Raw genomic sequence first — 27,560 nt, 5'->3', positions numbered from 1 at the left:
TGATGACGAGGATGATGATGATGATGATGCTGATTGATGATGATGATGATGACGAGGATGATGATGATGATGATGATGCTGATTGATGATGATGATGATGATGATGATGCTGATTGATGATGATGATGATGATGATGATGATGATGATGATGATGATGATGATGATGATGATTGATTGATTGATTGATGATGATGATGCTGATTGATGATGATTGATGATGATGATGATGATGATGATGATGATGTAATAGTGAGTGTAACATGAAGATGATAATAGTGAATGATATCTACGAATAATAATTGTAAAATTTCAGATGACATAATGTAATTTATATTATGAGAGAATGACGGGTGTGAGTGCTCTGTGTGTCAATATTTGTTATTTATTATGAGAAAAATTTCGTCGGAAAATAAAAAAACTAAAATGCTTCAGTCAGACTTCTTACTCAGTTACTTGTCTCCATGACACTGATATGTACTTTACATAAACAACAACAACTAATATAATAAACACAATAACATAACTTTATTTTACTTTGATGAAGATTGGTGATTACAATGACACTGAACTGAATCTTTTCATGTCATTGTCTTTTTCTTCTTCATCTTCACAGGACTCAAGTTTTATTTTCATAGCATATGCCATTAAACAATAAAAACTGTCAATGTGTGAAGGCGACAGCCCATCATTGCTTGGTTCACAATCCAGATGACAATGTGTACAAATACTTGTGTATCTGTCACAATGTGACATATAGACACAATCATTGCCTAAAGTGTCTATTGTCCATCACATTGGTTCTACCCAATCGTCTCTTGCCCAATCAGGCAGTGGTGTCTCATATTCCCATTTCGGTCCCTGGCAACAAAGAAAAAAATCTTAAATGAAACATTTTCAAATTGTAAGTGAATTATTCAAAATAAAACAACAGTAATAACTGAGTTTTGCAACCATTAGGCAAAAAGGTTTTGAAAATCTACCATGATATTAGTTTTTTGTCTTGGTCGTGATCATTGCTAAAATAACACAATTTGAAATTGTGGATAGATGGCTTGAATCCTTCTGACTTCTTTCATGTGTAGGGAAAGGTAAACCAGGTGAATTTTTATAATGTTTGAAACCGTTTCAATTTGCAGGCAGTCAGATGTTTGGTACTCAATCCAAATTGTTCCAAAAATATAGAACTGTTATCAAATTGCATGAAGAGTCAATAATGAATATGCTTAGTATATATAAAAAACAATTATGCTTCAAAGACACATTTACACATTCCGAAATAGTAGCCATGAAACAATTCAGTTCAATCACCTTGTATTTAAGAGCATGAAGATACATGATCATGTCAGATGGCTTTGGGTCCATGAAACTCTTCCTGCAATAGAAGCATTTTTCATCAGGTACCCATTGCTGTGGGTTGAATTCAGGTTTCATATATGTCCTGACTTTTTGTCTACACTGGTCAGTGGTTATTGACTCTGTTAGGGAATCAACATCAGAATTACTGTCAACAAGTTTACATCGTTTAGCTTTGGGTTCCTCTTCAGGCAGGACTGATATAGGAAGTACAGGTGAATCAGACACATCTGTCTCACAAACACTTGAGTTAGAAGCCTTTTTCCCACACTGACTGGAACTAGAAATCTCTTTCTGATTCAATTCACAAGCCTTCGTCTGACAAGGATTTGACTCACAAGCTTCATTGTGACCATGAGAAGATTGTGCCTCTTCTTGATGTTTGACATCTTTTTGTTCAATCTGTACTTTTATCTCATCAAGTCTCTTCTGAAACAATGGGTTGTCGCCTTCAACCCATAAACCAGTGTTGTGCTTTTCTCTGAAGGACTTTACAATCTGTAATGAAAATTATACATTTCTGATACATTTATATTTTTATAACTGCTTAAATTACAATCAATCAGTTTCTGACCAATAGAAATAATTTAAGATCTGAGACAAAATCCAACTTTGAAATCACATTAAGTGAATGTAGAACTTAATGTTGGAAAGTTAAAAATATTAGAACATTTGTTCAGGCCTGCAAGTACATCAGAAAATTATCAATTAGCATGAATCTATCATTTGAAAGTGATGCAGTCTTTAGGACAAGAATTATTTTAATATGTAAGCAATCTACAAAACAAATTGAATGTATCTTTAATTTTAAAGGCAAAATTGATAACAACTAAATTCTGAAACATCTATTTACCTCTGTCAAGGATTTTTCCAGAATGCCACCTTTAGCATTGTTTGGGCCAAAACAGCCTTTATTGTACAAAGGATCATTCTTTACTGGGAAGCCTGTGAAAAGAAACAAGAGCTTGACCCCAAGGGTTGGCTTATGACATCAATGATTTATACACTATTGTACTATTGTATTTGTATAATTTATATTTGTTAATTGAAATCTGTGTGTTTGTGTGTTATACCTAGATACTGCAAGTGCAGTCGAATTTGATGGGTTCTACCAGTTTGAGGCAAACCTGAAATAAATAAAAATCAAATCTTGAATAAATGGACATTAAATTCAGATTCTTCTTTTTCTTTATCAATTATTTCATCTCATTATTTTTTCTAAATTTTTACAGATATCAACAAATATATTTCTGCGAACATTAAGATGTTATTCTCAATGGACAAGACCAATAAAACAGTATGGTCAATAATTATTTGATGACGAGTTCATGCTAAGTAATAAACCATTCCATATTATATTGCTGTCAGGTAGAATATAACTATCCTTTGTATCTTTTGTCCGGCACATTCCCTGCCTTTGAGTTAGTGCTAATGTGATGGCCCCAAGGCTAATAATAAATTTTAAAACAAGAGGGCCAAGGCTTGAGGAATTGATGGACAAATCACAGAATTAGCTGATGGTGGTCTGACTAATCTAATGAATTCAAATTTTGAACATTTCTTGTAAGTATCAGACACTCATAAATGGTTAGTTCTGCTCATGAAAAAAGTTTCACAATCATTTTACAAAACTACTACTGTGGTTACCATGTTTTGAAGTTTTGATCTGGCTGAAAAATAACAGCTGACCATCTCTTTCTTCTCCTTAACAAACAAAACAAGCAAAAAAATAACAACACTTGGCCAGTCAGAACCATCACTGGATCATTTCAGATAAGTTGGAGCTCAATCCCACTGGTGAAAATTGAGAAGTTTGAAATAGGTGTTGCACAGGAAAACCATGTTTGCACAATTATGTTACAAAATAGCCTCCCAGTTGAAGTTTTGACACAGTCGAAAAATACCAACACCTTGCATTTTCTTTGGCTACCTTTCCTGAACAATTCAACCAAATTTTAGCTCAATGTCACAAGTGGTTCTAGTGAATAAGTTTACAATTTGTTTTGCAAGATGGCGTCCATCTTGGATCTCAGATCAACATGAAAAATAAAAACACTTGGTCACAACTATCTCAGGATCATTTCATGCAAGTCGGAGCTCAATTCCAATGGTGAAACTTGAGAAGACGTTTGAAATAGGTATTGCACAGGAAAACCATGATTGTGAAATCATGTTAAAAAATGGCCTCTCTGGTTGCCATGTTGAAGTTTTGACAAGGTCGAAAAATTTTAACACGTTGTTCGCTACCTTTCCTAAACATTCTCAACAATTTTTAGCTAAATGTCACAAGTGGTACTGGAGAAAAAAATTAAAGTATGTATGTTTTTCAAGATGGCAGCAATGGTGGCCATCTCGGATTTCAGGCACACCCGAAAAAATAACAACACTTGGTCAAGACCATCTTGGGATCATTTCATGCAAATTGGAGTTCAATCCACTGGTGGAACTTCAGATGAAGTTTAAAATGTCAAAAGCTTATTTATGGCAGACAGCGACGAAAATGCACAATGACTAAAAAATGTCAGTAAGATGTGAATGTACCTACATCCATGTATATGACAACTCTCAAATTAACCTTTGACCCTATAACATGACAAACTGATCATCTCAATATTAAAATTTTAGAACTTCATGTAATGGGGTAGATATAAAACAATATTGTTGAGATGTTCTCAGGTTAGGATTGATATGGAATAGGATGAGATAGGACTGATATGGATTAGGACTGGAAAGGACTGATATGGAATAGGATGGGATAGGACTGATATGGAAGAGGATGGGATAGGACTGATATGGAATAGGATGGGAAACGACTGATATGGAATAGGATGGGATAGGACTGATATGGAAGAGGATGGGATAGGACTGATATGGAATAGGATGAGATAGGACTGATATGGAATAGGATGGGATAGGACTGATATGGAAGAGGATGGGATAGGACTGATATGGAATAGGATGAGATAGGACTGATATGGAATAGGATGGGATAGGACTGATATGGATTAGGACTGGAAAGGACTGATATGGATTAGGATGGGATAGGACTGATATGGATTAGGACTGGAAAGGACTGATATGGAATAGGATGGGATAGGACTGATATGGATTAGGATGGGAAAGGACTGATATGGATTAGGACTGGAAAGGACTGATATGGAATAGGATGGGATAGGACTGATATGGATTAGGATGGGAAAGGACTGATATGGAATAGGATGGGATAGGACTGATATGGATTAGGACTGGAAAGGACTGATATGGAAAAGGACGGGATAGGACTGATATGGATTAGGACTGGAAAGGACTGATATGGAATAGGATGGGATAGGACTGATATGGATTAGGACTGGAAAGGACTGATATGAAATAGGATGGGAAAGGACTGATATGGAATAGGATCGGATAGGACTGATATGGAATAAGATGGGAAAGGACTGATATGGAATAGGATGGGATAGGACTGATATGGATTAGGACTGGAAAGGACTGATATGGAATAGGATGGGATAGTACTGATATGGAAGAGGATGGGATAGGACTGATATGGAATAGGATGGGAAACGACTGATATGGAATAGGATGGGATAGGACTGATATGGAAGAGGATGGGATAGGACTGATATGGAATAGGATGAGATAGGACTGATATGGATTAGGACTGGAAAGGACTGATATGGATTAGGATGGGATAGGACTGATATGGATTAGGACTGGAAAGGACTGATATGGAATAGGATGGGATAGGACTGATATGGATTAGGATGGGAAAGGACTGATATGGAATAGGATGGGATAGGACTGATATGGATTAGGACTGGAAAGGACTGATATGGAAAAGGACGGGATAGGACTGATATGGATTAGGACTGGAAAGGACTGATATGGAATAGGATGGGATAGGACTGATATGGATTAGGACTGGAAAGGACTGATATGAAATAGGATGGGAAAGGACTGATATGGAATAGGATCAGATAGGACTGATATGGAATAAGATGGGAAAGGACTGATATGGAATAGGATGGGATAGGACTGATATGGATTAGGACTGGAAAGGACTGATATGGAATAGGATGGGATAGTACTGATATGGAAGAGGATGGGATAGGACTGATATGGAATAGGATGGGAAACGACTGATATGGAATAGGATGGGATAGGACTGATATGGAAGAGGATGGGATAGGACTGATATGGAATAGGATGAGATAGGACTGATATGGAATAGGACGTGATAGGACTGATATGGAAGAGGATGGGATAGGACTGATATGGAATAGGATGAGATAGGACTGATATGGATTAGGACTGGAAAGGACTGATATGGATTAGGATGGGATAGGACTGATATGGATTAGGACTGGAAAGGACTGATATGGAATAGGATGGGATAGGACTGATATGGATTAGGATGGGAAAGGACTGATATGGAATAGGATGGGATAGGACTGATATGGATTAGGACTGGAAAGGACTGATATGGAATAGGATGGGATAGGACTGATATGGATTAGGACTGGAAAGGACTGATATGGAATAGGATGGGATAGGACTGATATGGATTAGGACTGGAAAGGACTGATATGAAATAGGATGAGATAGGACTGATATGGAATAGGATGGGAAAGGACTGATATGGAATAGGATCGGATAGGACTGATATGGAATAAGATGGGAAAGGACTGATATGGAATAGGATGGGATAGGACTGATATGGATTAGGACTGGAAAGGACTGATATGGAATAGGATGGGAAAGGACTGATATGGAGTAGGATGGGAAAGGACTGATATGGATTAGAATGGGAAAGGACTGATATGGATTAGGAGGGAACATGACTGAGATGGAAAAGGACTGATATGGAATAGGATGGGGTAGGACTGAGATGGGAAAGGATGGGGTAGGACTAAGATGGAAAAGGATGGGGTAGGACTGAGAATGGAATAGGACTGATATGGATTAAGATTGGACAGGACTGATATGGATTAGGATGGGATGGGACCAAATGGATTAAAATAGGAAAGGACTGATATGGATAAGGATGGGATGGGACCTATATGGATTAAGATGGGAAAGGACTGATATGGATTAAGATTGGAAAGGACTGATATGGATAAGGATGGGATGGGATCTATATGGATTAAGATGGGAAAGGGGGCTGTTATGGATTAAGAATGGACAGGACTGATATGGATTAGGATGGGAAAGGACTGATATGGATTAGGATGGGATGGGACCTATATGGATTAAGATGGAAAAGAACTGATATGGATTAAGATGGGAAAGGTCTGATATGGAATAGGATGGAATAGGACTGATATGGATAAGGATGGGATGGGACCTATATGGATTAGGATGGGAAAGCACTGATATGGATTAGGATGGGAAAGGACTAATATGGATTAGGATGGGATAGGACTGATATGGATTAGGATGGGATGGGACTGATATGGATTAGGATGGGATAGGACTGATATGGATTAGGATGGGATGGGACCAAATGGATTAAAATAGGAAAGGACTGATATGGATAAGGATGGGATGGGACCTATATGGATTAAGATGGGAAAGGACTGATATGGATTAAGATTGGAAAGGACTGATATGGATAAGGATGGGATGGGATCTATATGGATTAAGATGGGAAAGGGGGCTGTTATGGATTAAGAATGGACAGGACTGATATGGATTAGGATGGGAAAGGACTGATATGGATTAGGATGGGATGGGACCTATATGGATTAAGATGGAAAAGAACTGATATGGATTAAGATGGGAAAGGTCTGATATGGAATAGGATGGAATAGGACTGAGAATGGAATAGGACTGATATGGATAAGGATGGGATGGGACCTATATGGATTAGGATGGGAAAGCACTGATATGGATTAGGATGGGAAAGGACTAATATGGATTAGGATGGGATAGGACTGATATGGATTAGGATGGGATGGGACTGATATGGATTAGGATGGGATAGGACTGATATGGATTAGGATGGGATAGGACTGATATGGATTAGGATGGGAAAGGACTGATATGGATTAGGATGGGATAGGACTGATATGGATTAGGATGGCCATGGGTAGACATCACTTACACTATATACCTTCATCTATATTAGATAGCTGGAGAATGAAAAAGGATGAGCTAATCAATAATAGTTTGATGCTGCTCCAGTCTATCATAGTCTTGGTAGTTCCAAGGACATGATTTGGGTGGTGGAGGAAAGTCAGATTTCCCAGAGTAAAACCACTGACATGAGGTCAGTTTAGCTGGTGACTACCCTACATAGACCTGGAGCCTGCGACCTAGAGGTAGAGGACTATTGATAAAGGCAGTCAGACATTTTAATGCCTTAAGCTGCCCTTTAGGAGTAATAAAAAACTACATGTAATTACGATGAAAGGTTTAGAAATGAAACTGCAGAAGAAAACAAAAGTTGGATTGGAAAAATAAACAAAAAATTCTGCCATATGAATTATACTTTCACATGTAATTTAAGCACATCAATCATTTTTCAAACAGAGAAAAAGTTGGTTAGGCAAATACTGAAGTCCAAACTTACACCTAATTAAACTGGATGTTCCGTTGTAGCTGATGTATTCAAATATTGTTTTACTAGCCTTCCCTTCTGGCACGACACCATACAGACTGTCCTTTCTGGACAGGACACCTAATGGTTGGTCACACTCTATCACACCTCTGAAATATCCATATTAAGTCAATCCTTCATATCATAGTGCATTGAATATGCCAAAAATCTACACAGTGTACATCAACATCACACCTGGGAACTAGAAAAAGAAGTCATTGAACTATATTATTTTGGAGCACATCAATGGTGCTCTTAATGTGAAGAACCCCAAAACTATAGTTCATATAAGACAATAATTTACTACATTTTGTACATGACACTACATTTTGTACATTACACATAAATTTTCAATATTTTTCTAAAGAAATCTGTATTTCAAGTCATTTTTCAATTCAAATTTCCACCCTTGAAAAAAATGCAACAAAATGTATTCATATGAAAAATTCCTAAATATTATTAATTAATTAGCAACAGCCAAAAAAACCCTTTTATTTGCCTACAACCTTTTACAGCCTTACATCCTTTTACAGCTACTAAACCTAGTATTTATAGTCTACATCCTTTTACAGCTACTAAACCTTGTATTTATAGTCTACATCCTTTTACAGCTACTAAACCTTGTATTTATAGTCTACATCCTTTTACAGCTACTAAACCTATATAGTCTACAACCTTTTACAGCTAAACCTAGTATTTATAGTCTACATCCTTTTACAGCTTTATAGTCTACATCCTTTTACAGCTACTAAAACTAAACCTAGTATTTATAGTCTACATCCTTTTACAGCTACTAAACCTAGTATTTATAGTCTACATCCTTTTATAGCTACTAAATCTTGTATTTATAGTCTACATCCTTTTACAGCCACTAAACCTAGTATTTATAGTCTACATCCTTTTACAGCTACTAAACCTAGTATTTATAGTCTACATCCTTTTACAGCTACTAAACCTTGTATTTATAGTCTACAGCTACTTGAACCTTTTACACATCCTTTTACACTAAACCTTTTACAGCCACTACACCTTGTATTTATAGTCTACATCCTTTTACAGCTACTAAACCTTGTATTTATAGTCTACAACCTTCTACAGCCACTAAACCTTGTATTTATAGTCTACATCCTTTTACAGCTACTAAACCTTGTATTTATAGTCTACATCCTTTTACAGCCACTAAACCTAGTATTTATAGTCTACATCCTTTTACAGCTACTAAACCTAGTATTTATAGTCTACATCCTTTTACAGCTACTAAACCTAGTATTTATAGTCTACATCCTTTTACAGCTACATCCTTTTACCTTGTATTTATAGTCTACATCCTTTTACAGCTACTTAACCTAGTATTTATAGTCTACAACCTTTTACAGCTACAAAACCTTGTATTTATAGTCTACATCCTTCTACAGCTACTAAACCTTGTATTTATAGTCTACAACCTTTTACAGCCACTAAACCTTGTATTTATAGTCTACATCCTTTTACAGCTACTAAACCTAGTATTTATAGTCTACATCCTTTTACAGCTACTAAACCTTGTATTTATAGTCTACATCCTTTTACAGCCACTAAACCTAGTATTTATAGTCTACATCCTTTTACAGCTACTAAACCTAGTATTTATAGTCTACATCCTTTTACAGCTACTAAACCTTGTATTTATAGTCTACATCCTTTTACAGCTACTAAACCTAGTATTTATAGTCTACATCCTTTTACAGCTACTAAACCTTGTATTTATAGTCTACATCCTTTTACAGCTACTTAACCTTGTATTTATAGTCTACATCCTTTTACAGCTACTAAACCTAGTATTTATAGTCTACAACCTTTTACAGCTACTAAACCTTGTATTTATAGTCTACATCCTTTTACATCTACTTAACCTAGTATTTATAGTGTACAACCTTTTACAGCTACTAAACCTAGTATTTATAGTCTACATCCTTTTACAGCTACTAAACCTTGTATTTATAGTCTACATCCTTTTACAGCTACTAAACCTAGTATTTATAGTCTACAACCTTTTACAGCCACTAAACCTAGTATTTATAGTCTACATCCTTTTACAGCTACTAAACCTTTTTTACAGCTACTACAACCTTTTACAGCTACTTTATATTTATAGTCTACATCCTTTTACAGCTACTAAACCTAGTATTTATAGTCTACAACCTTTTACAGCCACTAAACCTAGTATTTATAGTCTACATCCTTTTACAGCTACTAAACCTTGTATTTATAGTCTACATCCTTCTACAGCCACTAAACCTAGTATTTATAGTCTACATCCTTTTACAGCTACTAAACCTAGTATTTATAGTCTACATCCTTTTACAGCTACTAAACCTAGTATTTATAGTCTACATACATCCTTTTACAGCTACATCCTTTTAAACTAAACCTTGTATTTATAGTCTACATCCTTTTACAGCTACTAAACCTTGTATTTATAGTCTACATCCTTTTACAGCCACTTAACCTTGTATTTATAGTCTACATCCTTTTACAGCTACTAAACCTTGTATTTATAGTCTACATCCTTTTACAGCGACTAAACCTAGTATTTATAGTCTACATCCTTTTACAGCTACTAAACCTAGTATTTATAGTCTACATCCTTTTACAGCTACTAAACCTTGTATTCATAGTCTACATCCTTTTACAGCTACTTAACCTATGGTTTATAGTCTACAACAGCTTTTGTATTTATAGTCTACAACCTTTTACAGCTACTAAACCTTGTATTTATAGTCTACATCCTTTTACAGCCACTAAACCTAGTATTTATAGTCTACATCCTTTTACAGCTACTAAACCTAGTATTTATAGTCTACATCCTTTTACAGCTACTAAACCTTGTATTTATAGTCTACATCCTTTTACAGCTACTAAACCTTGTATTTATAGTCTACATCCTTTTACAGCCACTAAACCTAGTATTTATAGTCTACATCCTTTTACAGCTACTAAACCTAGTATTTATAGTCTACATCCTTTTACAGCTACTAAACCTTGTATTTATAGTCTACATCCTTTTACAGCTACTTAACCTAGTATTTATAGTCTACATCCTTTTACAGCTACTAAACCTTGTATTTATAGTCTACATCCTTCTACAGCCACTAAACCTAGTATTTATAGTCTACATCCTTTTACAGCTACTAAACCTAGTATTTATAGTCTACATCCTTTTACAGCTACTAAACCTTGTATTTATAGTCTACATCCTTTTACAGCTACTAAACCTAGTATTTATAGTCTACATCCTTTTACAGCTACTAAACCTTGTATTTATAGTCTACATCCTTTTACAGCTACTAAACCTAGTATTTATAGTCTACATCCTTTTACAGCTACTAAACCTTGTATTGATAGTCTACATCCTGCTACAGCCACTAAACCTAGTATTTATAGTCTACATCCTTTTACAGCTACTAAACCTAGTATTTATAGTCTACATCCTTTTACAGCTACTAAACCTTGTATTTATAGTCTACATCCTTTTACAGCTACAAAACTATTTATAGTCCTCCTTTTACAGTACTTATATTTATAGTCTACATCCTTTTACAGCTACTACCTAATACCTACATCCTTTTACAGCTACTTTATTTAGTCTACATCCTTTTACAGCTACTAAACCTTATTTATAGTCTACATCCTTTTACAGCTACTAAACCTTGTATTTATAGTCTACATCCTTTTACAGCTACTAAACCTAGTATTTATAGTCTACAACCTTTTACAGCTACAAAACCTAGTATTTATAGTCTACAACCTTTTACAGCCACTAAACCTAGTATTTATAGTCTACATCCTTTTACAGCTACTAAACCTTGTATTTATAGTCTACATCCTTTTACAGCTACTAAACCTAGTATTTATAGTCTACATCCTTTTACAGCTACTAAACCTAGTATTTATAGTCTACAACCTTTTACAGCTACTTAACCTAGTTTTTATAGTCTACATCCTTTTACAGCTACTAAACCTAGTATTTATAGTCTACATCCTTTTACAGCTACTAAACCTTGTATTTATAGTCTACATCCTTTTACAGCTACTTAACCTAGTATTTATAGTCTACAACCTTTTACAGCTACTAAACCTAGTATTTATAGTCTACATCCTTTTTACAGCCACTAAACCTTGTATTTATAGTCTACAACCTTTTACAGCTACTAAACCTTGTATTTATAGTCTACAACCTTTTACAGCTACTTAACCTTGTATTTAAAGTCTACATTTTACAGCTACTAAACCTTTTACAGCTACCTTATTTATAGTCTACATCCTTTTAACCCTAGTATTTATAGTCTACATCCTTTTACAGCTACTAAACCTAGTATTTATAGTCTACATCCTTTTACAGCTACTAAACCTTGTATTTATAGTCTACATCCTTTTACAGCTACTTAACCTAGTATTTATAGTCTACATCCTTTTACAGCTACTAAACCTTGTATTTATAGTCTACATCCTTTTACAGCTACTAAACCTAGTATTTATAGCCTACAACCTTCTAGAGCTACTAACCCTTGTATTTATAGTCTACATCCTTCTGCAGCTACTAAACCTTGTATTTACAGCCTACATCCTTTTACAGCTACAAAACCTAGTATTTATAGTCTACAACCTTTTACAGCCACTAAACCTTGTATTTATAGTCTACATCCTTTTACAGCTACTAAACCTTGTATTTATAGTCTACAACCTTTTACAGCTACAACCTTTTACAGCTACTAAACCTTGTATTTATAGTCTACATCCTTTTACAGCCACTAAACCTTGTATTTATAGTCTACATCCTTTTACAGCTACTAAACCTTGTATTTATAGTCTACATCCTTTTACAGCTACTTAACCTAGTATTTATAGTCTACAACCTTTTACAGCTACAAAACCTAGTATTTATAGTCTACAACCTTTTACAGCCACTAAACCTTGTATTTATAGTCTACATCCTTTTACAGCTACTAAACCTTGTATTTATAGTCTACATCCTTCTACAGCTTAAACCTTGTATTTATCATTCCAAATTTTACAGGATGTGATTACGTGTAAGGACTAATGCAGTGTATTTTGATTACCTGTGCATAAATTGAAAAGTTATATTGCCTTGTATATTGATTACCTGTGTATATTGATAACTATAATTTGCAAATAAAAGGGGAATAACTCTGTAAAATAATAAATGCAAAATTCTGCAATGTGTAATCAAGAATATTTGTAACAGGCGTCATTAAAATTAGCCAATAAATAAAAGTTAGAGAGTTCTTACAAAGAGACCTCACATCAAAACAATCCTGGCTGTTAGCAGATAGAGGCACAAATCATAGAGAGTACAACTAGAGTAAATATTGGACATACTACGTAGATTAGCGTAGCCCAGATCTTTGCCAAGAATGAAGGGGATGGAGTTGAAACGATATCTTCCACAGGGGTGGACAGGAATTGAAGACGGTTTGTTTAACACAATAACATTCTCATCATCTGCAACAATTTCCAGTGGTTTTCCAGTGACAGGATTCTCATGTCTATCAAAATAACAAAGTTTTGGGTACAAAAACATACTGTAACAGACATACCTGAAATAATTGTAATGTCATTGTCTTTTGATAATCTTAAATATTCAACTAAAAATAAAAAAAAGCAGAAAATTAAGTTCCAGTTTTTCAAGTATAAAATATTGATTACCTGTGTTTTTGACAACCCATATATATTGATTACCTGTGTATTTTGATTACCTGTGCAATTTGATTACCGGTGTATGGTGATAACCTGTGTATATTGATTACCGGCGTATTGTGATAACCTGTTTATTTTTATTACCTGTGTATATTGATTACCTGTGTAATTTGATTACCTGTGTATATTGATAACATGTGTATATTGATAACATGTGCATATTGATTACCTCTGTATATCAATTACCTGTGTATTTTGATTACCTGTGTGTTTTGATTACCTGTTTATATTGATAACATGTGCATATTGATTACCTCTGTATATTAATTACCTGTGTATTTTGATTACCTGTGTGTTTTGATTATCTGTATAGTTTGATCACCTGTTTATTTTGATTACCTGTGTATACAGATTATCTGTGTATTGTGATTACCTGTGTATTTTGATTACCGGTGTATTTTGACTTCCTGTTTATTTTGATTACCTGTGTATATTGATTACCAGTGTATTTTGATTACCTGTGCATACTGATTACCTCTGTATATTGATAACCGGTTTATTTTGATTACCTGTGTATATTGATAACCTGTGTATATTGATTACCTGTGCAATTTGATTACCTGTATTCATTGATTACCTGTGTATTTTGATTACCGGTGTATTTTGATTACCTGTGTTTTTTGATAACCTGTATTCTTTGATTACCTCTGTATATTGATAACCTGTTTATTTTGATTACCTGTGTATTTTGATCACCTGTGCATATTAATTACCTGTGTTTTTGATTACCTGTGTATTTTGATCACCTGTGCATATTCATTACCTGTGTATGGTGATTACCGGTGTATATTGATTACCTGTGTATATTGATAACCTGTGCATTTTGATTACCTGTATTCATTGATTACCTGTGTATTTTGATTACCTGTGTATTTTGATAACCAGTGTTTATTGATCATCTCTGTATTTTGATAACCTGTATTCATTGATTACCTGTTTATTTTGATTACCTGTACATATTGATTACCAGTGTTTATTATATATATGTGGATTACCTGTGTATATTGATTACCTGAATTCATTGATTACCTGTGTATTTTGATTACCTGTTTATTTTGATTACCTGTATATTTTGATTTCCTGTGTATTTGATTACCTGTGTATATTGATTACTGGTGTATTGTGATTACCTGTGTATTTTGAATACCTGTTTATTTTGATTACCGCTGTATATTGATAACCTGTGTGTTTTGATAACCGGTGTATTTTGATTACGGGTGTATTTTGATTTCCTGTTTATTTTGATAACCTGTGTATATTGATTACCTGTGTATTCTGATTACCTGTTTACTTTGATTACCTGTATTTGATTACCTGTGTTTTTGATTACCTGTGTATTTTGATTACCTGTTTACTTTGATTACCTGTATTTTATTACCTGTTTTTGATTACCTGTTTATTTTAATTACCTGTGTATTTTGACTACCTGCATATTTTGATTACCTATATTCATTGATTTCCTGTGTATTTTGATTACCTGTGTATTTGATTAACTATGTATTTTGATTACCTGTTTATTTTTATTACCTGTATTCATTGAACACCTGTGTAGTTTGATTACCTGTTTATTTTGATTACCTGTATTCATTGATTACCTGTTTATTTTGATTACCTGTATACTTGATTACCTGTGTATTTGATTAACTATGTATTTTGATTACCTGTGTTTTTATTACTTGTGTATTCTGATTACCTGATTGATTTGATTACCTGTGTTTATTGGTTATCTCTGTATTTTGATTACCTGTGTATTCTGTTTGATATGAAATCATTTGACTTTAGTATTCTGTCAGCAGTTGTTATCACTTCACCATTTATCATTAAGTCACCATCTCTCAGGATATCTTCCTGTCACAACAGAATACATTTTCCAGTTACGGCATAATTCTGATGAATGTTAACATACATGTACATTCAATATTTCAAGAGTATTTATATCTTAATCTTACATTTTTCTGTATACCAACTTCAGAACTCCAAAACCCTGATGTCTTCTAAAGATCAATTTTAATGTATTACCTGAATACTGCAATTTGTTATGGTTTTAAAAAATATTATTGGAGAAATAGAATATTTGAAGTTTTGCTGATCAATGTCAATCACTGAGACAAGAAATAAGGAAGAGGCCCATGGGCATTAGCGGTCATCTGACTATAAAGACCTACAAGGTCATTCCAGAATGATTCAGGTCCATTATCTGCACCCTGTGCCTTCTGGTCATTGAGAAGATTTTAATGCATTTGAACCCTGTGACCTCAAGGTAAAACATTTGAATAAACTTGGTAGCTATCCATTCAAGCCAGGTACAGGCTACTGGGTCTTTTGGTTGGTGGATAAAAAGTTTATGCATGGCACACAGCCAAAAAAATTCAAAATAGTTATAAAAAAATGATACAGTAAGAAATCATGAAAATAATTGATAAATGGGAAGCTATTTAGTAATAAATAAATAAATGTAATTTTAATATATTATGTAAAAATTTCATGTACTACCCACCACACTTTTACTTCGTTCCTGAGGATCTACCTGAAATTCTGCTAAAATATCAGGGAGAGTTTTGCCTATCCAGCGTTCCTTGACGTATGATTCAAACCTGTAGTAGTAGGGGTACACTTTTCTTAGACCTGCCAAAAATAAAATATTGTAATGCACCATCAATATTTATTCCCTTGTATACAACACATCAAACAGTTAAAAACTTGTTTTCAGTGTGAAACCAAGGGATGTTGCAGTTTTAATGCTACAAGAGACCCCTGGGTCTGAACAGACACCTGTCTACAAAACACTTTCTACGGAGAGAATCACTGATACTCTGACATACTACCTTCTACAAAATTCCATAAACCACCTGTTACAAGAAGGCAGCTGTGACTCAGTTGTCATAACACAGTGGTTTTGTATCAGGTAGCAACTAATTACAAGCAAGCAAAGATTGAGATCAAATTCCTTCCACCATTATTGTAGCCTGTGACTAGAGAGCAAACAGATCACATGACCATCATTTCCTATAAAATCATTATGTTCACCTTGCCAAACATAATGCCTTAGATAAAAGATTCAGAAAGAGTAGGATTTTCAAATATTACTATTATTTTGTCCTGCCTTTCTGGCCCCAAGAGTCGCAACAACATTGCATATCTTGCTGGAGTGATATTTCCAACAAAACAAAGTTACAGACTGCAAGTACAAAGGAGGAGTAGGATTGACCAAATGTCCCCTTTAGGGGATACCCTTCCCTAAACTTGTCTCCAAGAGCAAGAAATAATCAGCTGACATTGATGATGTTCCAGACTAAAATTGGATGTTAACCTACAGTAAGGAGCATTTAAAATACAAGTAGCTAGTTATTTTTATATAAATTTTATTCTCTTAACAACAATAGCAAAACTAGCTATCAGGTTAAAACAACACGGTTGGGCAGGTGATCCTATACCTTTTCACATCCAATCTGGAAATCAAACCTCAGTCAGCTAGATAAAAGGTGAGTCAATTACCACTGCACCACCAGACCATCTATGTTTTTCCTTTGACCTACTGCTGCTCTTTATGTGACTCCAGGTATCCAACCAACTTTATCTATGTAAGAAATTATTTCCTTTCTCCAGTTATGTTTCAGGTCAAATTTGTTTGGAACCAGCTACAGTAAAACACGTTTATAACAAACACGCTTACTACCAATTAATGGTCATAACACAGTGTTTTTCATTCCCCATCAATTGCCCTATCATTTATATGTTAAAATCAAAATATATAACAAATTTCACATAACGAATTAATGTTTATGATGTAGCAGCTTTTGGGTCCACTCAGGTGAATATCAGTGCTAAATAATAATCATATAACGTAGTGGCCTCAGGCAGTCATCACACCTGAGTGAAGTCAGCTGTGTGTCCTGCATTGACACCCGTGTCCAGGTAAGTTTCAATTACGTACAGGTAAGATTGACGAATAAAGTGAGTTGTTATACATACCTACGTTCTGTTGTTTTTTGAGTTTTGAGTTACTGAACTGTTTTTATCGATACAAAATCTTTGCATTCTGTTCTTGATGTTGTCATTTAGGAAATGGCTTCGTTGTTGCTGTCTCGTAAGCGGAAGGCATTAACAATTGAAACCAAACACCAAATTATTTGTGAAGTAGACAATGGAGAAAAGGCTAAAAAGGATATTACAGATAGCTTCGAAATTCCAGCAACAACACCGAGTACAATTTTTAAAAATCGAAATGAAACTTTGAAGCAATATTGGTCTGCAAATTCATCGCCAAGCAGGAAACGAAACCAAAGTGCAGCATATGAAAATGTTGAAAAAGCTCTCCATCAATGGTTTATAGAAAAATGGAACAAGAACATTTCATTATCTGGGCTCAGGAGGCTGTGATTTCAAAGCTAACAATGGGTGGTTGGAGACATAATATCATGTGTCGCTCTGTCTGTGGGGAAAGTGCTGTTGTATGTCCTGAAATAGATGAGTGGGTAAAAACAAACTTTCGAAACACATTGAACAGTATGCCGCGGGAGATGTGTACAATGCTGATGAAACTTTTTTTTATCGTCTATTACCAAATAAAATGTTACAACTAAAAGGTGAAGGTTATTGCATCAAAAGAAAGATTGACAGTGTTATTAACAGCAAATATGAACAGATCTGACAAACTGAAACCTCTCGGTATTGGAAAGTTTCAAAATCCACGATGTTTTAAGGGTGTGAAATCTCTACCTGTTGTATATAAGGCAAACACTAAAGCCTGGATGACATCTAACATTTTTTACGGATTGGATTAAAACTCTGGATCGACAAATGATAGCACAAAACCATAAAATTCTTATGATCGTAGATAACAGCGCAGCACAGTCTAATGTTGAAAATCTTCAAGCAATTAAACTGGCCTTCCTCCCGCTAAACACCACAAGTAAACTCCAACCAATGGATCAAGGCATTATCTACAACACCAAGGTGAAATACCGATTGGCACTTGTGTCATATCTTTTGAAGGTAAGTGTTAGTGGTTTGTTATTATGCTGTTTCATTCACAGAATATCATGATGTTCATAGTAACTCATTACAAAATTATTCACTTTCATACACAAGTATTATCACACAATGGCTGGTTTGTTAATTATTTCTGATGTATGTTTCAATATCACATGACTTTGTAAAGTTATATTTACAAATTATTTAATTTCAGTGTCATGACAAAAACCAAGATCCAGGTGTTAATATATCAATGGCCATCCGTATGCTTTATAATGCTTGGAGAGATGTTTCAGCTACATGTATTGCAAAGTGTTTTGGTAAGGCAGGTTTTGCCAGGCATACAACATTCGACAAAGACGATGAGTTGCCTCTATTTTTACTAACTGGTGACGAAGACGATGACATCTCTCTTCAGAATCTAATTACTAAACTGAAAGAGAAAAGTGGTAATTCTGGACTGGAGCACAAGGTGACAATGGCAGACTACGTAAATGTTGATGCTAACATTATGAATTCAGCGGAAATGTCTGATTTTGACATAGTTGATTCGGTATTCAACGATGTAGGGAACGTGGAGAACGATGATGATGATGACGTAACTATAGACATTGATAAAGACTCCCTCTCCAGTGTAGCGGACGCACAGGAATATCTGACAAAACTGCATCGTTTTATAGAATGCCAGTCAGATATTTCTGAATCTGCATTCAATGTATTACATACCATTCAAAAGACCCTTAACAAGATTCGAGACAGCAACAAAATGCACACTGTCATTTGTGATTTTTTCAAGTAAATATTCAAGTTTTTCTGAAGCGATGTGAATTGTTGTTTATTTGGACATACTAAACATGTAATAAAATACAGTCATGAAATAAGACTCCTTTATTTTCATTGTATGTACAATTCCTATTACGAATTATGCCTGACTGTTTGCCAAAATTAGTTATATATGTATAACAAACTATATTTATAACAAACTAATTTTCTTGGTCCCTAGAGGTTCGTTATAAACATGTTTAACTGTACATTTCTTTTCCCATGGGTAAATCAACCTCATTCTTATTAACAATATGTTTCCCCAATGACATCTTTACATACCATTTTCATAGTAATAATCTGTTAGTCCAAAGTAGTCTGAAGAAAAACCAGGATTTAAGTTCTTTGTCAGGGATGTAACACGTGCTGCTTTTCTTCTCTCCTTGTTGATAGCATTTCTTTTCATCTGAAAGAAATTTATAAAAAAAATATACTGAAATGAATTTGAGGAAATATATAGTATCATAAATAGGTCGGTGAAGATAACTTCAAACGTTGGAAGAAAAAATCGCACATGAAAACCAAAGAATACTTATTTATGTACAATTAAATGTTTTGCATGGTATATTGTTCCGTGAACAACCAGAGTAATTTTGAGGCAACTTGTTCTCTTTGAATCTATTGTGGTAAAGTGTCTTAAGTGCCCAAAGAGAAAATGACAGCACCAAAGACTAGCCTGTTTTCTAACTTCCTAAGAACACATGTAATGCAAAGGGTGGGGAGCCTCGCACATGAAAACCAAGGAATACTTATTTATGTACAATTAAATGTTTTGCATGGTATATTGTTCCGTGAACAACCAGAGTAATTTTGAGGCAACTTGTTCTCTTTGAAAGAATAGGTGACTACTACATTGAATAACAAAATGACGTTTGTGCAACATTAGAAAGTGGTAATGTTTTACATTACAAAATAAAAGGGGGTTACCAAAATCATTCAAGCGTGAAAGTCTGTATTAGCGAAAGAGCTGCACGATGTTTTCTGCGACTAATTTGTATTTTCGCTTGAATTTCATAAACATTCAAACTGACAACTGTTCTATAGATCCTTAGAAATCACAGAATCTTGCTATCTATCAACTTTATCATTATGCCCCGGCTGTCACAAGTACAGAGAGAAAGGGCTGTAGGCATGATCCAGGCTGGAGAGTCTCGCCATCGAGTTGCACGGCATTTTGGTTGCAGTGTTAAGACAATTTGCCAGTTGGTAAGTCGTTTAAACCAAACTGGGTCAACATCTGATCGTCCCCGAAGCGGCCGATCCCATAAAATGACCACCAGGGATGACCATCGTATACGATTGATACACTTGCGCAATGGATTCGTAACTGCAGTAGAGACTACAAGGACATTGTTTGGGCGCCGTGTGTCTACCCAAACAGTCCGCAACAGGTTGAGGGCCTACCAATTGAAAGCGCGGCGTCCCTACACTGGACACAATTTGTCGCAACGTCACCGTAATAATCAACGTAACTGGACCCGTGTTCACCTGCTGTTGGGCCTTACGACAATGGAACAATGTTCTGGTTTCAAATGAGTCCAGGTTTTGTCTGCAACACGGTGACGAAAGGCGCAGAGTGTGGAGGCGACAAGGGGAGTGTTTTGCGAACTGCTGCGGTGCAGAACAGAAAGGCTTGTTGTGTTAAATGGCAATTTAAGCGACATTCGATATCTGGACGAAATTTTAAGACCAGTGGTTCTGCCATTCTTAATACGCCATGGCGTTAGTGCCATTTTTCAACAGGATAACGCACCAGCGCACACCAGTCGTGTCAGCAGAACTTTCTTGCAGCAGAATAACACACAGGTGTTAGATTGGCCATCTAAATCACCTGATTTGTCACCGATTGAGCATGTCTGGGACGTTCTTGGGCGACGCTTGAGAGAACTTCAAAATCAGCCGTCAAACTTGCAGGAGCTGGCCCAAGCCTTGATCACTGAATGGAACAACATCTCTCCTCGAATTATCTGCCGGTTTACGAGTTCCATGCGATGACGCTGCAATGCTGTTTACTTCGCAAACGGTGGCCATACCCGTTACTAATGGTGTTACCTTTGAAATTGACCCCAACGTCCTTTACAGTCGAATAAAATCAACTGAACGCAAAGTTTTATAATGAACCATGACTGCAGTTTTATCAGAATTGATCAATTACTTTATTTGTACATGATTGGTAAGGATTTATGAAGAGGTTAATTAATTAATCACAGAATAAAGTAGTGTTACCTTACTTTTTTTTGTTTAGTATATATCTTAATTTTCGTGTACATAGTATCATTTAGTTGGAGTCTGAGGCTGAGCCAGTGTCCATCACTTCAGGGGAAAGCGGTAAATCACAATAAGTAGACTCAGAATCTCCACTATGTGTGGCGGTGGAGGGCATGTCAACCGCGACTCTGCTTTCTGTGTGCAGTTGTGTTTTGCTGGAACTTGACTTGATGTGCCGTGATGTTTTTGTTTTCGACATCCATAGTGAGAGGCAAACAGAACTATCAAAATCATGCGATGACGCTGCAATGCTGTTTACTTCGCAAACGGTGGCCATACCCGTTACTAATGGTGTTACCTTTGAAATTGACCCCAACGTCCTTTACAGTCGAATAAAATCAACTGAACGCAAAGTTTTATAATGAACCATGACTGCAGTTTTATCAGAATTGATCAATTACTTTATTTGTACATGATTGGTAAGGATTTATGAAGGGGTTAATTAATTAATCACAGAATAAAGTAGTGTTACCTTACTTTTTTTGTTTAGTATATATCTTAATTTTCGTGTACATAGTATCATTTAGTTGGAGTCTGAGGCTGAGCCAGTGTCCATCACTTCAGGGGAAAGCGGTAAATCACTATAAGTAGACTCAGAATCTCCACTATGTGTGGCGGTGGAGGGCATGTCAAACGCGACTCTGCTTTCTGTGTGCAGTTGTGTTTTGCTGGAACTTGACTTGATGTGCCGTGATGTTTTTGTTTTCGACATCCATAGTGAGAGGCAAACAGAACTATCAAAATCTGAGATGGTAAGTCCCATTGCACAAATTTTCATCGTGTCCTGAAGAGAACTTTGTGTGAGGGTAGATCTGAATTGACTCTTTATTCTTTTCATTTCAGAAAAATTACGTTCACATTTTGCTGTTGACGGGGAGAGGGTCATCATTATTTGTACTAAAAGAAGAATATTGCCAATGCCTTCTGGCTTAGACTGAAGAAGTGATGCTAGAATTTCCACTGGCTGAACAGACCTAAGTGGACTAATCCTTACCTTTTAGTTCTAGCCATTCCTCTTTGACATTCTCTTGCTCTTCATTTGACAATAAAGCACTGAAATACTTACAGAGATTATTTATTGTTTCATTGCCATGTTTTGCCAGATCAACCCTGTTCATTGGCCAGACTCTATAGTCTATGATCAAATACTTCCATGTCCACCATTGGGTGATCCTTAAGAGATCTAAATCTTGATCTATGTACTGATTGACACTGTCAAGACAATCAGTAAATACTTTATCAAACTGCATAGCTGATAACGTTTTGTCATCAATAGATGATTTCCCACAGTTTTACACTGACTTTGTTTTGTCAAATGAATCAATGATTGCTTGGTAAGTTTGCCAATTAGCATGCTTTAACTCCTCAAGTCTGAGCAGACAAGTGTCAAGTTTAGTACTGTTTTATTTACAACAAACGATTCAGCCTGGAATTGCTTACTAAGCTCAGAGAGAATCTGTAGTACATCACTGAGGAAATATAAAAACCAAAGGAAGTGCTCTGAAAGGATTTCCTTTAGGAACCCTTTCACTTAATATGCCTCCTCTCCCTTACCTTGAGAGGAGTTCTCAAAATGGGTGACAATAGTAAGAAGAGATTTTATGACAGCTAGAATGACTCTGTGCCTGGAAGCTACCCAACGTGTTTTCTGTATGCCTGTTTAAGACACAGGATTTTCATCAATAATTGCTGCAATTGCTTTCATCTCCCGCCTTCTGTTGAGTGAATAATAGTAGAATTTATAAATATTGTTCACAGTATCCTGAAACTGTTTCAGGTAGGGAACTGTTTTCACTGAATCCAAAACAACTAACTCAACACAATGAATTTTGACAATATCATGTTCAACTTTTTGTTTTAACTTAATAGCCACCCCACCCTTTATTCCCATCATTACTGATGCCCATCAAATTTACACCCAACTTAAATTTACACCTATGTTCACTTCCTTTAAGTCTTCCAGTATACCTGATAAAACACCATCAGCATCAGCTGACTTCAGAGTAATAATACCGACAAACTCAGTATGGGGAAGGTCGTCATTCCCAACAAAACGTGTAAAAATTGTTTCTTGTTCTGCAACTGAACTATCAGTAGAACCATCTGAGAAAACAGTAGTAAACCAGCTTTCTTTTACATTCTTTTCCAGCTTGTTCATTTCTACCAGCACGATACAACAGTTGTATCGTGCTCCAGATAACTTTTTGACATGTGGGGTTTTCACTCCTACCTTTATAAATTGAGGGGTTTTTTTCACCCCTGCCTTCATCAAGTGTATGGGTTTTTCCATATTAGGGTAACACTGAATTTGTGAACATTTTTGACAGCGCCATATTTGCTATGCGACTGGTTTATAATCACGATCAAGAAAGCGCTTGTTACGAGTTTCGTTTACTTGATAAGTGTCTGTTTGACTTAGATTATTGAGTTTTCACTACGTAATATTGGAGCCGGACATTGACGCAGAGTCCGGATTTCGCACGGGTTAATGACGCAAATCTTATTTTTTTCCTAGCGTGAAATTAGAAATATTGTGCGTGAAAACGCATTCACGCAGGCTATCTGGAGCACTGCAACTGACAAATTCTTCACACTTATCTGCATTACAATACAAGTGACCTAAGTTAATTTTATTTTTTCCTGTAGGTTGCACAATTTCCCAAACTTGGAGAAAGGCTCATGATTTACAGCTATGTAGTATGCCGTATTGAATAATGAAGTCATTCTTTTGTCATCGCTTTCATCATCCTTTTTAGCTTCAGTGAAAATCTATGCAGTGATAGACATTGTGCGCAACTTAGGCCTAGCTGTAGTGTTTATTTACATCTGACGGACCAAGTGCTGTTAAATACAGACCGGTACATGATGGTACTGCCCAAGAGCACCTGACATCAGTACAGGGAACGAACTTGGCACTCGCCTGCTCGCCAATGACGAGTATATCATTATTGAGCGAGTAAAATCATAAACTGACTCGTCCGGTTTGGTGAGTACTACAAATTCCTCTCTCCAAAATAATGTTTTTAATTTCTTTGACCAATACGCTGAAGTAAGTTTGTAATATATCCGAGTTTACAGTAACTTAATCGTACAGTAGTAATGTGTCCGTAATGTGTCCTATAGTAAGTACACGTAACACTTTTCTTTTTCTTACGTCACCATTTGTTGATGGGTTGTGCCACTGACAAATACAAGCCGCATTCTGATTGGCAGATACACTGTAATGGAACGCTAATCATTAGCAGTGTTATATCCAGCGTGTTTCCGGTTCATCAATTCAACATGTAAACGTCCCTATTACAATATGGCTTCACTGGCACAAAAGTGCCAGTTGTGAAGCCGATTGGGAATTACAATAAAACCAAACTGAAAGAATATGAGAAAATGACATTGATGACATGTCACTGTCAGACATATCTGACAACGAACTATCCCTAGAAATGTGTTCTGACTTTTGTCATCAACTTCAATAAATAAAATTCACCAAATGTTAACATGTCTCAATTCTTTATTGTTAAACCTAATGAAAATGAATCAATGTAGCCATTAATAATTTGGGCAAGTAGAATTTTGTTTTGGGCGAGTTGATTTCTATAGGCACTTGCCCGGTTCGGCGAGTAAAAATATTTAAGTTCTCACACTGTCAGTATGACTGCGGGAAAATGACTAAGGTATTCTGAATGCTATATTTGTTTTCATGGGAGTTCCAGTGTAATTAAAAGTTAGAGTGCAGACTGGAATATTTTGTTTTCGAAGTACCGTAAACATGTTTCTTTGTTTTAAATTCTCTTTACATTTAAGTTGTAACATTAATGCCATTGGAAAAAAAAATACTCGTCCGACGGACTACTGACAAAGATAAATCTGGTTGTCCAAGACAATTTTCACTCGTCCATGATGACCAGACGAGTGCTTTTCCAGACCCCTGTGATTGCACTGGTATATTATTAAAAGTAGAAGTTGAAAAGCCGGTTACTATTATGCAACATCTAAAAAAAAGTGGCAACGTCCATTTAGTCTATTGGTAGAGTGCCTGGCAACAGACTGAAGCATTGGTAGATTGAAGTATCACACTGGGTGCAGGATTATCTTTTATTATTCCTTCCTATCACAGATTAATTAATCACCTGACTTCTCCAAGGGTAGAAGATATAGGAGATTGGGATGCTTCCTTGGAGATATTGAACCTGTGTTGTTGCTGTCATCAGGATCAAAGACTTTATGAAAGAGACAGTATACATATACATGTAGCATAGAACTTGAGAGTACATACAAAGGTCACATTACTAGCCACAGATAGTGAGATTTTTTATTTAGTCGAACAGTAAAGTGTCTTGCTAAAGACTGAAATGACAGTGGTTTGAACCCCAGTGGTAGCAATTTTTTTTACAAAGCTCCATCCTATCATTTGTGTATACAAAATTATTTTTGTCCTGTAAATGTAGTTAGGAATGTAACAGAGGTCATTCTTTATTTAAATGCCTCCATTAGGATTCAAACCCGGGACAGAGTAATAACTACATATTTATTTATATAATTATCTCATCTTAACCTACCGTTTACCTGGGCCCAGTCCTGAGTCCTAACCAAAGGTCTTCCATAGGGACAATCGGCCATGTACAAGTGTGCTCCCAAGCATAGCAATCAGCGAAGATTAACTTGAATTATGAGACACTAATTAGAAAATTGGGCAGTCTATTCACCTACATGTAGCTACGCCTTGAATATGTGAGCAGGTGATCAGCTTTATCAATTTGACAAATATTGCAAGGTTATTGATGACCTACCTAGCAGGATCTCTGAAATTGAGATCCATATGATCAGGAGACGGGGCTGGAGTGAAAATTGGGAACTCCTCACTGAATCAGAAAGTGGGCAGGTATGCCTCTGGCTTACTAGTTTGATGCTCAACCAGTCAAGTCAAAGAAAAGTTCTCCCTAGCCAAGCGGTATACTGAGGCTAGTATTTACCATGATTACATGCACTCCCCCTCCAAGAAAGAATTTGTTTTCGAGTTTCCAGGACTTACAGCGATGCTTGTAGGGTATGGCTAAGTGTTATTGCCTAGTCAATACATGGGCGGCAATGTAACAGTGTAGATTGAGCTAAAGAGTTCTTCGATCGGTTAAGCGTTGTACAAGTAAGCTACAGGTCCCGGGTTTGAATCCTTAGGGAGGCATTGAAATAAATAATGATCTCTGTTACAGGAGCATACAATTAAAAGAACCACATTTTCTAGTTTGGTCTATACTACAATGAACTCACCCTTTTAAGTGCTCGCTTGGAGAGTCCAGTAAGGTGTGGTAGCATTCCATCAGCCTCATTTTGGCATTTTTTGGAACCAGAGGATTTGTTAGTATTGTTCAAATTTACTTCATGTGTGTCGATTTCCAGCCTTGATGCGATAGGTTCAACTTTCGATTCCTCTTCCATTTCGGTGTCATCTGTGTCAACTTTACTTTTTCCAGAGCTCGTCATAACACTATTTGATTTAATAACGTGACTTAATGAAAAATCTCGAAAACAAAAATTTCCAAAGGGAATCTTATTCTTGAACGATTTCAAGTTTTTCTGAAACATAAGATTCATGGAAGAATGGGTGTTATTTTAATTAACAAACGTTGAAAATCCATTAAATGTAATAACTGTCATTAAATAATAGCAAGTAAGTGGTAAAATCCCACATGAAACGATACGCATATGATTATTGAATATAACGTGTCTCTTCCATGGGCGCAGACATTTTGAAACCTTACACTTCCGGTTACGGTTAGGCTGCTTTCATTC

The 27,560-nt window shown here is 35.8% G+C and overlaps 1 protein-coding gene across 1 annotated transcript; it reads right to left on the bottom strand.

The window, feature by feature from the left end:
- Positions 1–507: 507 nt before the first annotated feature.
- On the bottom strand, positions 508–27,500 carry LOC132563433 (pseudouridylate synthase RPUSD2-like). The gene is made up of 10 exons (XM_060228193.1): positions 27,039–27,500; positions 19,788–19,911; positions 16,207–16,334; positions 15,454–15,557; positions 13,332–13,498; positions 7,926–8,060; positions 2,428–2,481; positions 2,208–2,299; positions 1,310–1,852; positions 508–859 (listed from the first exon to the last, which is right to left on the bottom strand). Exons 1-10 carry the CDS (start codon positions 27,360–27,362, stop codon positions 791–793), a joined length of 1,740 nt encoding a protein of 579 aa, XP_060084176.1. The 5' UTR covers positions 27,363–27,500; the 3' UTR covers positions 508–790.
- Between the last annotated feature and the right edge of the window lie 60 nt (positions 27,501–27,560).

Source organism: Ylistrum balloti, unplaced genomic scaffold (genome assembly GCF_031769215.1).
Source record: "Ylistrum balloti isolate Yb309-2 unplaced genomic scaffold, AGI_CSIRO_Ybal_v1 Utg371718, whole genome shotgun sequence".
Taxonomy (NCBI): Eukaryota; Metazoa; Mollusca; class Bivalvia; order Pectinida; family Pectinidae; genus Ylistrum; species Ylistrum balloti.
Note: the sequence above shows the minus strand (reverse complement) of the source record. Positions and strands in the feature narration are given on the sequence as shown.